At 40.6% G+C, this 14,628-nt stretch overlaps 1 protein-coding gene across 2 annotated transcripts in view; it reads left to right on the top strand.

The window, feature by feature from the left end:
* Nucleotides 1-14,628, top strand: part of USP11 (ubiquitin specific peptidase 11) — a 251,180-nt gene that overhangs the window by 224,670 nt on the left and 11,882 nt on the right. For both annotated transcript variants that reach the window (XM_033924282.1, XM_033924292.1), the window contains exon 20: nt 9,669-9,757. In XM_033924282.1, coding sequence (XP_033780173.1) covers nt 9,669-9,757 — 89 coding nt within the window. The remainder of the gene's footprint in view (nt 1-9,668; nt 9,758-14,628) is intronic.

Below are 14,628 nucleotides of genomic sequence, written 5' to 3'. Positions count from 1 at the left end.
AACTGTAAAAAGTTAAAACCCAGATATTCGTTGGTACTATATCTTACAGGAAGAACAAAAAGTAGCAAGCATTAACAAAGAGCTGCATTTTAAACATTTTCTTAAAATTGATCTTTCCATCACAAAATCGCAGTATGCCTGGTAAAGCATTCCAAACTGGCTAAAAAGATAGGAAACAGACAGAGTAGGACAAAATGGTCAGTTTTCTCACATGGAAAAGGGACAATAGCAGAGTGCCTAAAAGGTTTGGACTGACCTGTGCCATAGAGAATGACACGGGGACAAATTTGTCCTTACTGACCTGTGCCCGTCCCCACAGGAACTCAATTTCCCCATCCCTTCCTCTTGAGTTTTGTCACTTCCTACCCCATTCCTGTAAGGTCAGCCTTAACTGCACAAGCCTCGGAACACCTATGATTTTAAAGTGTTTGAGACTTGTGCAGATGAGGACAAAGCTTGCAGGAATGGGACAGGGACAGGAAAAGAATGAGTTCCCGTAGGGATGGGGAAAAATTTGTTCCCATGTCATTCTTTACTGTGCCACTTAACATATTCACAAATCTGTTTAGGAGGTGATCAGATGTACAGATGGCACATGGATTACAGGGATTTGCATAAGGATCTTGTGAGACTAGGCAACTGGGCATCTTTAATAGATAAAGTTAAAAATGGATAAGTGCAATGGACAATATATTGAAATTTTTGGCCCAGTGTTCTGCAGGTACAAAAAAAAGCAAATAAATGCTAGGGGTTATTTAGAAAGGAATGGAGAAGAAAACTGTAAATAGCATATCTCTGTATAGCCCCATTTCAAAAAAGAATATCGTGGAACTAGAAAAAGGTTTAGAGATAAATAGCAAAAATAATTATAAGGGAGGTGTAGGGCTGAACAAAGGATATCAAAAATAAGAAGAGATCATTCAGGGTAGAAGTTGGAAATTTATTGTATAAGTCCTCAAAACAGATATGCACCAGAGACCCAATACAACACCATGTTTTGGTGAAAATATGCCTGCCTCAGGTTAAAACATTCTATAAAAAACAATAAAAAATATTAAAAGATGATAAATGCTTAAAATAAATTGCAATATACAAACTAAGATAAAATGAAATAAATATGCAGTTAATAAAATATAAAACTAATTATATTAAAACACAAAAAAGGAAAAAAATTAGAGATGTACATTAATTTAAAATTTTAATTACATGTTAATCGTAATTATAATTTTTAATTGTGCGATTGATTGCATAAAGTGCCCCCTCACATAGTGCAATATATACATTGGTACATTTTCTCCTCTTTACTTCCTGCCTATATCCAACTTTTGCAATCAATTTTTCCATTTCTTCCTTTTCAAATCTCTCTATTTTCCATCTCTTTTCTTGCCTTCCCTGCCATTCATAGACACCATCATCTCCTGCCCCTTCCCTTTATTTCCTTTCCTTTTCATGGGTGCCCTCGCTTTCCCCATCACCCCATGCTCACCATTTCTCTCTTCCCCTCTGTCACCATCTCTCTTGCTTTTTCCATCCCTATTTCCAGAATCTGGTCCTCTCAAACATCACCCTACTCCCTTTGTCTACACCTAGTTCTCTCAGAAAATCTTCCTGTGCTCCCCCCATGGTCAGATATCTCTCTTTCCTCCCTCCCTCCCTCCCTCCCTCCCTCCATGGTTGGGTCTCTCTCTCTCTCCTTCCTTCCTCCTCCCCCCCAATAGTTGGGTCTCTCCTCTCTCTCCTTCCCTCCCTCCATGGTCAGATATCTCTCCATCCTTCCATTGTGGAGTCGGATGGGGTCTCGGTCTCTCTCTTCCTCCCTCTCCCCGTGGTGTGGTCAGGTCTTTCTCTGCATCCTTTCCTACCTCCCTCCCCCCCCCCCCGATAAGGTATCTTCCTCCCTCCCTCATTTCCTCCCTCCATTCAGTTATCTTCCTCCTCCTCCCTCCTTTCCTGCCCCCATGGTCAGGCATCTCTCTCTTCCTCCTTCCTCCCTCTCTCCCTCCCCTGTGGGGTGGGGTTGGACTGGTTATTTTTCTCTTTCCTCCCGGGGTAGGCTTGGGTCTCTGTCTCTCACCTTTTATAGCCTGCTGGCAAGCTAACCAGCTACAATCTCTTACTGTCTCTTCAGTCCCTGTTATACGAAGGCAGCTGATTTAACTTCCTGTTCTGGTGTAGAAGGGAATGAAGAGACTGTCGGCTGCACGCAACAACTGGAGCCAGGCAGCGCTAAGAAGGCAAGGGGGGCTGTGTTTCAATGTGTTAAAAATGTGTTAATAGCATTAACGTGTTAAATGTGCAGCCCTAAAAATATATATATACTAGTGTTTAAGCCCGTTACATTAATGGGTGCTAGAATAGATGTGTAGAATTTCTTTCTTTCTTTCTGTTTCTCTCCCTGCCCCGTCATTCTTTCTTTCTGACTTTCTCCTTGCCCCGTCTTTCTGTGTCTCTCCCTGCCCCTGTCTTTCTTTCTTTCGGTCTCCCTGCCCCCGTCTTTCTTTCTTTCTTTCTGTCTCCCTGCCCCCGTCTTTCTTTCTTTCTGTCTCCCTGCCCCCTGTTTGTCTTTCTTCTATTGGTTCCCGACGCTATCCATCACCATTTCCTTAGTCCTCTGTACCCTTTTGGCCATCATTGATCCTCCACTGCATTTATCACCCTTTCAATCTCAGCTCTATTCCTATCTATCCTTCCTTCCATTGCCTTCAAGGCCATTCTTCCTGTCCCTATATTCCACCCCACCCACCTTCTCTTCCTTTTTTACCCTTTCTCTTGTACCCCACCCCAGGACCAATTTCTCTCTCGTCTCTCCCCTGCCCCTCCCCACCATACCGCAACTCTCTCCCTCCCCATTACTTTAACCCTCTTCATCCAACTGCACCCCAACACCAGAGCATGCACCAATTCAAACCTCATCCCCCTCCCCCCACCTACCTCCTCCCTGGCCACTGGACTGAATCTTTGGGCAGGCTGCCCCTCCCCAGCCCTTCACCCTATGGACCCTCCACACACACACCTGATCTACCGCTCCCACAGGTCTGCCCTCCTGGACTCCCATTACTTGCCTGAGGCGGCAGCAGTGGTCCTGACCTACCAACCCCTCCTCCCTCCCTCTGTGCCCAAAGCAGTAGCAGCTGCAGTAGTCCTGACCCACCAACCCCCCATTCATTACCCAAAGCAGCCGTGGCAGTGCTGTAAACAGGCTGTTCGCGGCTAGCCCCAACAGGGCCTTTCCTCTACCACATCCGAAGTGATGTGGCAGGGCTTGCCACGAACAGCCTGTTTACAGCGCTGCCACTGCTGCTTTGGGTAAGGAATGGGGGGTTGGTGGGTTATGACTGCTGCCACTGCGCTGAAATGCTTCCCTGCTCTGCGGTTTCTCTACTGCGCATGCGCGGCTAGGGTTTTATTATTATAGATATAATAATAATTATTATTTATTTATAACCTGCTATACCTTAACAGTTCAGAGCTGTTTACAATAAAGAGAATCTGCCAGACGCAGATGAAATACAAATGGAATAATATAACTAGCATAGTTGGGTTTCTTTAGTCATACAAAAGAGATTTTACAGGTTTCCTTAAATATTTGGTATGGGGAAGAATTCACAAAAAAAAGGTTTCTCAAGCAAATTTGTCATACAAATAAAATTTCACAGATTTCCTAAATGTTTGATAAAGACAGTGAATTCATAAATAGGGCACTTAAGATTTTGCTCTATACACTAGCCTGGTAAGCTAAGGTTTTGTCCAGGAATCTTTTTACGGTACATCCTTTTAGCATAAGAAAAGAGAATAGAGAAATTCTCCGTGTGGGTCGAAGGTTTGTAGAGAATAATTAAATCAGTACTAAAATCCAACATAGCAGAGATAAATAAGATTATACTGTATGTGTTTACCACATCCCGAGCATAATTTTAACCAGAAGTAATAGCTAAGTTCCAACAATGTACATTGAAAATGAAAAGAAAACATTCAAAATTTTGGCATAATCATAGTACAATAAAGCATAATATTTCAAAAACGCACCACAAAGATATAAAAAACTGACCTGCTTCAAAATGATGAGCAGCAAAAACAAGTCAAGCTGGTGAATAACGTACAGTGTATAAATATGCTATCTGTAAATAAATAAAATTGAAGATAAAATATAAAATTATGTATAAATATCTGTGTAAAAAGATATCAAAACTAAGTAATGAATAAAACATCAGAGCCAAATGAAGATGAAACTAAGGGGGTCTTTTAATAAGGCGCGCTAGCTGATTTAGCACGCGCTAAATGCTAATGCGTACATAGAATATAATGGGTATGTTAACACTTAGCGCGCGCTAAATCAGCTAGCACACCTTAGTAAAAGGCCCCCTAAGAGACTTATGAATCTTGAAAAAATAAAAGCCTCTTATAAAGTCATATAGTGATAATGTGGGAAGAATATAAAAAGTAGTACCTCATAATACTAAAGCTACCATCTCAGGACATATTCATTTGATGTGAAGAGAAACTGGGTAAAAGATATACTGATATAAGAACATAAGAATTGCCGCTGCTAGGTCAAACCAGTGGTCCATCGTGCCCAGCAGTCTGCTCACGCAGCGGCCCTCTGGTCAAAGACCAGCATCCTAACTGAGACTAGCCCTACCTGAGTATGTTCTTGTTCAGCAGGAATTTGTCTAACTTTGTTTTGAATCCCTAGAGGGTGTTTTCCCCTATGACAGACTCCGGAAGAGCGTTCCAGTTTTCTTCCACTCTCTGGGTGAAGAAGAACTTCCGTACGTTCATACGGAATCTATCTCCTTTCAATTTTAGAGTGCCCTCTCGTTCTCCCTACCTTGGAGAGGGTGGACAACCTGTCCTTATCTACTAAGTCTATTCCCTTCAGTACCTTGAATGTTTCGATCATGTCCCCTCTCAAACCCCTCTGTTCGAGGGAGAAAAGGCCCAGTTTCTCTAATCTTTCACTGTACTTCTCCAGCCCCTTAACCATCTTAGTCGCTCTTCTCTAGACCCTATCAAGTAGTACCGTGTCCTTCTTCATGTATGGCGACCAGTGCTGGACGCAGTACTCCAGGTGAGGGTGCACCATGGCCCGGTACAGCAGAATGATAACCTTCTCCAATCTGTTCGTGATCCCCTTCTTTAGCATTGTGTTCGCCCTTTTCGCCGCCGCCGCCACACATTGCATAGACAGCTTTATCGACTTGTCGATCATAATTCTCAAGTCTCTTTCCTGGGAGGTCTCTACAAGTACCACCCCGGACATCCTATATTTATGCATGAGTTTTTTTGTTACCTACATGCATCACTTTACACTTATCCACGTTGAACCTCATCTGCCATGTCGGTGCCCATTCCTCGAGTCTGATTATGTCACTTTGCAGATCTTTGCAATCCCCCTGTGTCTTCACTACTCTGAACAACTTCGTATTGTCTGCAAATTTAATCACCTCACTCATTATACCAATGTCCAGATCATTTATAAAGATGTTGAAGAGCATGGGTCCAAGCACTGAGCCCTGCGGCAACCCACTGGTGACGCTCTTCCAGTCCGAGTATTGTCCATTTACCCCCATTCTCTGTTTACTTTGCTCCAGCCAGTTTTTAATCCACATGAGTATTTCACCCTCGATCCCATGGCTTGCAATTTTCCGAAGTAGTCGTTCATGCGGAATCTTGTCAAACGCCTTCTGAAAATCCAGATATACAATGTCGCCCATGTCTATCTGTCTGTTTACTCCCTCAAAGAAGTGCAGCAAGTTTGTCAAACACGATCTGCTTTTGCTAAAACCGTGCTGACTAGTCCTCATCAGCCCGTGTCCGTCAATGATGTGGTCCTTTATCAGCGACTCTACCATCTTTCCCGGTACCAAGGTCAGACTCACCAGTCTGTAGTTTCCGGGATCTCCCCTCGAACCTTTCTTGAAGATCAGCACCTTCCAGTTTTCCGGAATCTTGCCCGATTTGATCAACAGATTGTCTATTAGTTGAAGCAGTTCAGCTATTTTCCCTTTCAGTTCCTTGATGACCCTCGGATGGATGCCATCCGGTCCTGGGGATTTATCACTCTTAAGCCTATCAATCTGTCTACACACCTCCTCTTGACTGACCGTCAATCCTGTCAGCTTTCCGTCTTTGTTTCCAGCATATAACCTGATGGGTATGCTATGTAAATCTTCAGTAAATACAGATGCAAAAAATGTGTTCAGTTTGTCGGCGATTGCTTTGTCCTACTTTAGTGCTCCCTTTATTCCATGGTCATCCAAAGATCCCACCGCTTCCTTCGCGGATCGTTTCCCCTTAATATATTGAAAGAACAGCTTGAAGTTCTTCGCCTCCTTGGCTATTTTTTCCTCGTAGACTCTTTTGGCCCCTTTTACCTCCTTATGGCACCTGCGTTGATGTTGCTTGTGCTTGTTGCATCGAAATATGTTGCTGATGACAAGACTGGGACATGATTATAAAAACATTTTAAAAGAATGCTTGTATATACTGGACAGTATAAACCAAAATATCTGTCTCGGGAGTTATATGGAATAAATCTTCCTGGAGATGAGTAGTAAACATACAGCACAATCGCAAAAGCACACCTAAAGAGTTGTTGTTGCTATAAAGAGAGGGGCTGACATTTCTATTGAGCTTCAATATAAAAAGGTTACCTTCAAATTAAAACATATAAGTAAAAAAAAATGCAAGGATAAGGGACTGTAATTTAAAAAAAAAAAAAGTAAAATGATAAAACACAAAAAAGAGTAACAGCTGGTAAAAATCACAGGGGGAATGTGAAAAAATGCAGATGCATGCACGGGATTAAATATGAAATGTTTTCTTATTGTGGAAACAGCTTTGTGTACAAAAATTGATAGAAGTGCTCAATTGAAAAGTCATCAGCATCCTGCGTTAACAATGAGGCAACATTTCATGTTTGGGTTTTTTTAACCACATGCATGCGTAGGTATGTTTTCACTTTCTGCTAGCGATTTTTACTGGATGTTACTTAGAGGTGAGGCTTCATTTTTTTTTGTTTGTTTGTTTTACCATTTTACATTTTCATTCTATTTATTGTATATTTTCATTTGGCAGCAACATTTTTTTATTATTATTATAATGCAGCTTAATAGCAATGTCGGCCCCTCTCTTTATAGCAAAGTTAGTTCTTTAAGAGTATTGTGTAGTTATTTTTTTATTTATCTCCAGGAAGATTTAGGGCTCCTTTTATCAAGCCGCGCTAGCGGTTTAACGCACGTAATAGCACACACTAATCCGCCAGCCGTGCTAGCCGCTACCGCCTCCTCTTGAGCAGGCGGTTGTTTTTGGCCAGCGCAGGGGTTAGCACATGATGAAAAGTTGAGCACGTTAACCCTGCTAGCACGGCTTGATAAAAGGAGCCCTTATTCTTTTTTTTTTTTTTTTTAATCTTTATTCATTTTCATATCTTTCAACAAGTATACAATATTCAATCAATATTCGTACAAATCACTTGACATTCTCAATCATTATTGCCAAAATCATATAAAAGGAGCCCTTATTCTGTATATCTCAAGAGACAGATTTTTTCTTTTTTAAAAAAAAAAACATTTTTATAATCATGTTTAGTCCTGTCGGCAACACATTTCAACACAATATCATATTGATATATCTATTACCATGTTTCACTTCACATGAAATGAATATGTCCTGAGATGGTAGCTTTAGTATTACAAGGTACAACTTTTTATGTCCTTCATGCGTTATCACTATGTGACTTTATAAGGGACTTTTCATTTATTTTTCCAAGATTCATAGATCTTAGTTCTGTTTTCATTTGGCTCTGATGTTTATTTGTTACTTGGCCTCTCTTCCCCCCCCCCCTTTACTAAACCACAGTAGAGGTTTGTACTGCAGCCTGGAGCACTAAATGCTCTGATGCTCATGGAATTCCAATGAGCTTCAGAGCATTTAATGCTACGGGCCGCAGCAGAAAACTTTACCACAGCTTAGTAAAAGAGAGCCTTAGTTTTGATATCCTTTTACACAGAAGTTTATATATAATTTTGTCTTTTATCTACAGTTTATAATTATGCATTTTATTTATAGATAGATTATATTTATACACTGATTTGTTTTCGTTGCTCATTATTCTTGATGCAGGTCAGTTTTTAATATCTTTTCTGAGGTAACTTTTTGAAACATTACTTTACTATGACTATGCCAAATTTTTTTATACTTTCAATATGGATTGTTGGAGCTTTTAGTTATTATAACCAGAAGTAATAACTGCTATCTTACTTAGTTTTTAGTATTGATTTAACTATATAATTTTTTTGCCCATTTTGTGTTTTAATATAATTAATTTTTAATATTAACTGCATATTTATTTCATTTTATCTTTGTATATTACAAGAATTTTTGTATATATTCATTTTCTTTTAATGTTTTTTGAACCCTAAGACAGGTGCATTTGTGTCAAAACAATGTCATGTTGGGTCTCTGGTACATATCTATTTTGAGGACTTGTTCAATAAATTTACAAACTTCTACCCTGGATGGTCTCTTCCTATTTTTGAAGTCATTTGTTCAGTCCTACTTTCTTCCATTTTTTTTTCCTGTCATGGTTTTTTTTTCTCTGAACTTTGGTCCTCTTTTTATAAGGGAGGTGTTCCATCCCTTTGAGAAGCTAAATAGATTAGGGCTCGTCAGCTTGGAAAACAAATGATTCAGAGGGCCTGTGATAGAAGTGTATACAATCTTGAATGGGGTAGGTCAGTAAAATATGGAATGGTTGTTTTTAACCTCTCAGACAGTAGGACAATAACCAGCAATGACTGAAACTAATGATTGGAAGATATAAAACGAATCATAGAAAGTATTTTTTCACACTACACATTACTAAGCTGTGGAATCTGTTGCTGGAGGATGTGGTCAAGGCAGCTAACATAGGATTCAAAAGAAGTTAGGACAACAAGCTCCTAGAGGAAAAGTCCATAAAATTATTGGCAAGGTAGACTTAAGAGAGCCATCACTTATCACTGAAAATGAGTAATGAGAACTAGATCTACTTTTGGTATCTGCCAGGCACTGCAATCCAAACAGTGCCTGGCAGACAGGATGCTGGCTTGATGGACCTTGGGCTAACCCGACTTGGCGTTTCTTATGTTCTTTTAATCACTTGTCTCAGATACAACTATTGTAAAAGAGGCAAGCTTTTCTATGGTATAAAGTAAGCCCTAGTGAAAACCTTTTTCATGGGATGAGGTTGAAGGAAGGTAGTAGACAGGAGTAAGATAAGTCTTCCTTCATAGAAAAGTAGTCTTGCTGATCACTGTTAATATCAATCAAGCAGTTTCTGCATTCACTCCTAAGAAGAATTCAGTGTATAAAAAGCTGCAGGCAATATCACTTCCAGTAAAGGTGGTATGGAAATAGGACAGTGAAATTGGAAAGGCATGAGAATAGTAACACATGAGATCAGTAGTAGTGGGGTAAGTAAGGAGAAAACTGGATATCAAGAAGGGCCTGCAGTATTGCAACAGATGCTATAGGTTCCACCAGTCTCAGCTCTTCTCTAAGTCTTTACTAGCCATCTCATTTATTTCTGTCGCAAGTTAATACGATTGATTACATCATTGGCAGGAATGATAAGGTACCAGATGGGCACACAAATACCAATGATTGTGTCCTGTTTCTGCCTCTAGATACAACGTTCGCAAGGAACAAAGATACTGGTCAGTGGTGTTACTTTGATGACAGTAGTGTGTCTGCTGTTTCTGAGAGGCAAATTGAGGTGAGTTTTCTGCTTTATTCTAGGCCCTAGATATGTGCCTGGCATAAATACTAGTTTATGACTCATCTTAGAGTATCCCCATTGTGTCACTTGTAGATGGAATTTTAGGCTATTTTCCTTGGAAAAGTGTTAAGACAACAGAATGTTGCCTCATTTGTATTGAAATGCCAGGGAAATGCCATGGAGATGGTGTATAAAATGCCTTGGGGTAAAATTGTCATTAAAAACACTAACAATGGCCATGTTTTGCTTAAATAGGTTGCATCTAACTTTGAACTTTAATGCTGTGCAGACTACACAAGAACTTTAGTCTATCAGTGCTTTGGAGAGATTTGATTTCCAAAGAAGATACTGTGTCTTTGTTTTGAATTAGGCTATTCTGTGATCCCTGATTCAGCCTGTGTAAGTGAAATGTGACCACATGTGGTATTTTTAATAAAGATTTTACTTTGGACTGTATTCTCACATATGGGTGACGTCGTCCACAGAACCCGGCACGGACAGTCGAAAAGTGTACTGTCACTTTGAAACGTTAAGACCACATATGCTGATGCCTTCCCGCCTGAGGTCAGTTTGCAGGACTCTCAGTTTTCCACAGAGCTAAGAAGCTGATTTAGGGTCTCTCTCTCTAAGTGCATCAAATTATTGTATGTTTTTGTGCTTTCACTTTTTCATTTTCTCATATTTTTGTTTCTTTTCTTTCTCCTTAATTCAGTTTTAAGTATTTTGAATTTTTTCCCAATTTTGGTGAATGATCGGGACCGCAAACCGCCGACTGCGAACGACCGGGGGAACACTGTACTTTCACTCTCAGGTTTCTCAGAATTGGAAGAAAAGATACCTGAGCAATCGATACTTTTCATGATGGTTCCCTTTAAATATGGCCACTAGGGTATGTGTTCTCAGTTTTTAGAAATTGTTTAAACTTGCATTGCTTAAACATGAACATCAAAAATTAGGAAGATCTGAGCAGAAGAGGGAATGTTGGGTGCCTCAGTCATTGGGCTCTTTTCAGCCTGTTTTCAGGCTTGGAGCGCCAATGTTTTTTCCATATTCCATCTACTTGACCTCCCCTGGACCATAAGAGTTCTTTGACCTTGTTTTGGCGATTTTTCCATTAATTTCCAAGGCACCTGGTGGCTTCAAGCAGTGCACTCAATACCACGGGACCATCTCAGGTACAGACCTGTAGGGGTATCCCTACTTTACTTTTTGGAGGCTTGAGGCCTAATTCAGGCCGTGAACCATCTTCTCTCTCCAGAAGCATTAGGACTTGTATACAAGATGTGCGTGTTCACAGCCAAGGTCGTTTACCAGCACTGGGCCCCTCTTGCTGTGTGCAGATGTGTAGGAGAGAACTTTTCAGGTAACATCATAAACTATGTCTTGTGCTCTTATCATATTGGCAAGACATGTTGTCTGACCAAGGAGCCTATTTACTAGTCTGTGTGTCCAACAACAACCCTTCTTGACAGGTCTTGTTTGGTCTCTGTGTGTCACTTGTGCATGGCGAGAGAGAAACTGCGCAAACTGGACTCAGTCTGGTTTGGACTTGGAGGAGTTTGAGTCTGAACTTGGAGAGTTGTCTTGTTTATTTAGAGGAGAAATGAAGCAAATAAGAGAAAAAAAATCGTCCTGATAGTCATGCATTCCCATCAGCTGATGGGGTGAGACTTTTCTGTGGATACTAATGAACTTTGTCTCTGGACTGCAGTCTTTTTCCATGAAGAATTGGCAACTGAGTGCCCTATGGCTTTTTAAAATCTGTCTGAAATACCTTCCACTGGAGCAGTGCTGGGATTCTGGATCTTACCATTCTGAACTGTGAGGCTCGCTGAAGCTTATAGTCAGAAGAGGATCATAAGAACGCCTTGGAAAACTGGGACTGTTCACCCTTGAAAAGAGAAGACTCCGAGGGGATATGATAGAGACTTTTAAAATATTAAAAGGATTTGACAAAATAGACCAGGAAACATCATTACTAACGTTTTCGGATGTGACACGGTCATAGCCTGAAACTGAGTGGTAGCAGGTTCAGGACTAATGTCGGAAAGTTCTGTTTTGCACAGCGAGTGGTGGGAGCATGGAATGCTCTCCCGGAGGAGGTTGTGATGGAAACTTCTGTTCTGGGTTTCAAATGCAAGTTGGATGCATACCTTCTTGCTAATCATATTGAAATCCTTATGAATTGCTTATCCTTATGAAATTGCTATCATTATGAATCCTTATGCTATCATTATGCTTATCCTTATGAATTGCTATCATTATGAAATCCAGGTCTCCATAAAGGAGTACCTAAATGGGCCTCCGCGTGTGCGGATCGCCGGACTAGATGGACCTAGATCTGATCTGGCGAAGGCATTTCTTATGTTCTTATGTGTGTTCTTATCTCCACAACATCCATTGCTGATCTCAATTGATACAGGGGTGAGAGGAGAAATTCTCTACAGTTCCAGGGATTAGATAGTAATTCCTTTGGCTTGCAAAGGAAAGGTTATTTATGGGAGTGTGGTAATTAGCCTAAGTCATATGTTAGTTGCTGTTGCAATCTTCTCAGGTAATAATATTGCAACAATATATATATATTGTGGGGTGTAGTTAGTTATATTTTACTGATTACTGTAATCTTTTGTGTTTGAATGTGTGTTTTTTGTGTATTCTTTTGTGGGTGTGCTGAGAGGTCCTGGGTTCAATTCCCTCAAAAGTGGTGCAGCAAGAAGTAAATTAATGACAATAATAATCAAACGTGGTTGCATAAAAAGTATATTTTATAGGAATAGGATTATTATTATTATTATTATTATAGAGGTGCAATGCTTAGAAGATGCAAACAACAAAGGAGAGAACCAACAAGGGTCTGCAGTCAGGAGTACGAAGGCAAAACCAAAACAAAGAAAACTGCAGACGAGAGTACAATGATGCAGGCAAAGTTTATTATAACAATAGATAAAATGCGGTTAAAAACATCACCTAAAAACAAACAATATCTTGTTTGCGGTTTTAACTCATTCTTTCTTCATTTGGGACCCCTGATGAAGGCATGTTTTCCGAAACATGGACTGTGTTGGGTCCACTTGTTAGGTGATGTTTTTAACCGCATTTTATCTATTGTTATAATAAACTTTTTCCTGCAGTTTTCATTGTTTTGGTTATGCTTAAAAGATGCACCATACACATGCTTGTTACTATTGTACAGAAAGATATTTTGTAAAAGAGCTGCTTCTGTGTGTGTAGAGCAGGGCTGCCCAAGTCCGGTCCTTGAGATCTACTGGCAGGCCAGGTTTTCAGGATATCCACAATGAACATGCAAGAGAGAGATTTGCATACCAAGAAGGCAGTGCAGGCAAATCTCTCTCAGATCGGGAAGAGAGCAGACAGAGCCAAGAACCGAGAGAGTGGGGGAGGATTTGTGTGTGTGTGGATGGGTAGAGGTGTGTGAGGTTTAATATGTGCAAGTGCAAAGTGAGGCATGTGGGAAAGAAGAACCCGAACTATAGCTACGTGATGCTGGGTTCTATGCTAGGAGTCACTGCCCAAGAAAAGGATCTAGGTGTCATTGTTGAGAATATGTTGAAACCCTCAGCGCAATGTGCAGCGGTGGCGGCTAAGAAAGTGTTTGACAAGGTACCGCATGAACGATTACTTCGGAAAATTGCGAGCCACGGAATCTTTTTGATACTTCCTGTGCTCTTTCCAGTTTCCCTCAGTTTTGTCCTTTTTCCATTTTCTGAATGAATTTTTCATATTGCCTATCGCTTCCTTCACTATTTTAGTTATCCACGTTCGACTCTTTTTGCACCCCTTTCTGAATCTGGGGATATACAGATTTTGTGCCTTGCTCACCGTGTCCTTGAAAAAAGACCAGGCATGCTCTACCATTTGCCATTTTTTTGGAAGTGTTCCTAAGTTTCTTCCTTACCATTCCCCTCATTGCTTCGTAGTTTCCTTTCCTAAATTTAAAAGTTGTCGCTATGGTTCTCTTTCCTTTCGGTATTCCTACCTCCACTTTGAACTTGATCATATTATGATCGCTGTTTTCCAACAGTCCCACTACTTCCACTTCCTTTTCAGGTCCCCTTAGCCCATTTAGGATTAGATCCAGAGTGGCATTTCCTCTCGTCGGTTCTCTAACAAGCTGCTCCATGAGGAAAGGCTAAAGCAGCTAAGGCTCTTCAGCTTGGAAAAGAGATGGCTCAAGAGTGATGATATAGAGGTCTATAAAATACTGAGTAGAGTGGAAAGGGTAGATGTGAATCGCATGTTCACTCTTTTTTCAAAAATACTAGGACTAGGGGGCAAGCGATGAAGCTACTAAGTAGTAGATTTAAAACAAACTGGAGAAAATATTTCTTCACACAACGTGTAATTAAACTCTGGAGTTCGTTGCCAGAGAATGTGGTGAAATCTGTGGGGTTTAAAAAAGGCTTCAATAATTTCCTAAAAGAGAAATCCATAGGCCATTATTTAGATGGCTTGGGGAAATCCACTACTTATTCCTAGGATAAGTAGCATAAAATCTGTTTTTCTGCTTGGGACCTGGGTTGGCCACTGTTGGAAACAGGATACTGGGCTTAATGGACCTTCAGTCTGTCCCAGTATGTAAATTCTTATGTTCTTATGACATAGGTGGTTGACCCAACCACTTTTATCATCATTGGATCCTTATAACAGATCACTGGGTCCTTTAGGTGGTGAGCTAGAGCTATGCATTTCATCTACAGAGGAAACCTCCAAACCATCCTCCAAAAGAGTCTCTTTTCAACTCCCATCAGAAGACCCTCCTTCACCAAGAACTCTGTTCTCCTCCAGTTCAGTGCCATAGAACAAGATTCCCTGGGAAAGAGGGGCCAAGGGTTCTACTCCAAATACTT

Source organism: Geotrypetes seraphini, chromosome 1 (assembly GCF_902459505.1).
Source record: "Geotrypetes seraphini chromosome 1, aGeoSer1.1, whole genome shotgun sequence".
In the NCBI taxonomy this organism is placed as follows: domain Eukaryota; kingdom Metazoa; phylum Chordata; class Amphibia; order Gymnophiona; family Dermophiidae; genus Geotrypetes; species Geotrypetes seraphini.
This window is presented reverse-complemented; position numbering and strand designations above follow the sequence as displayed.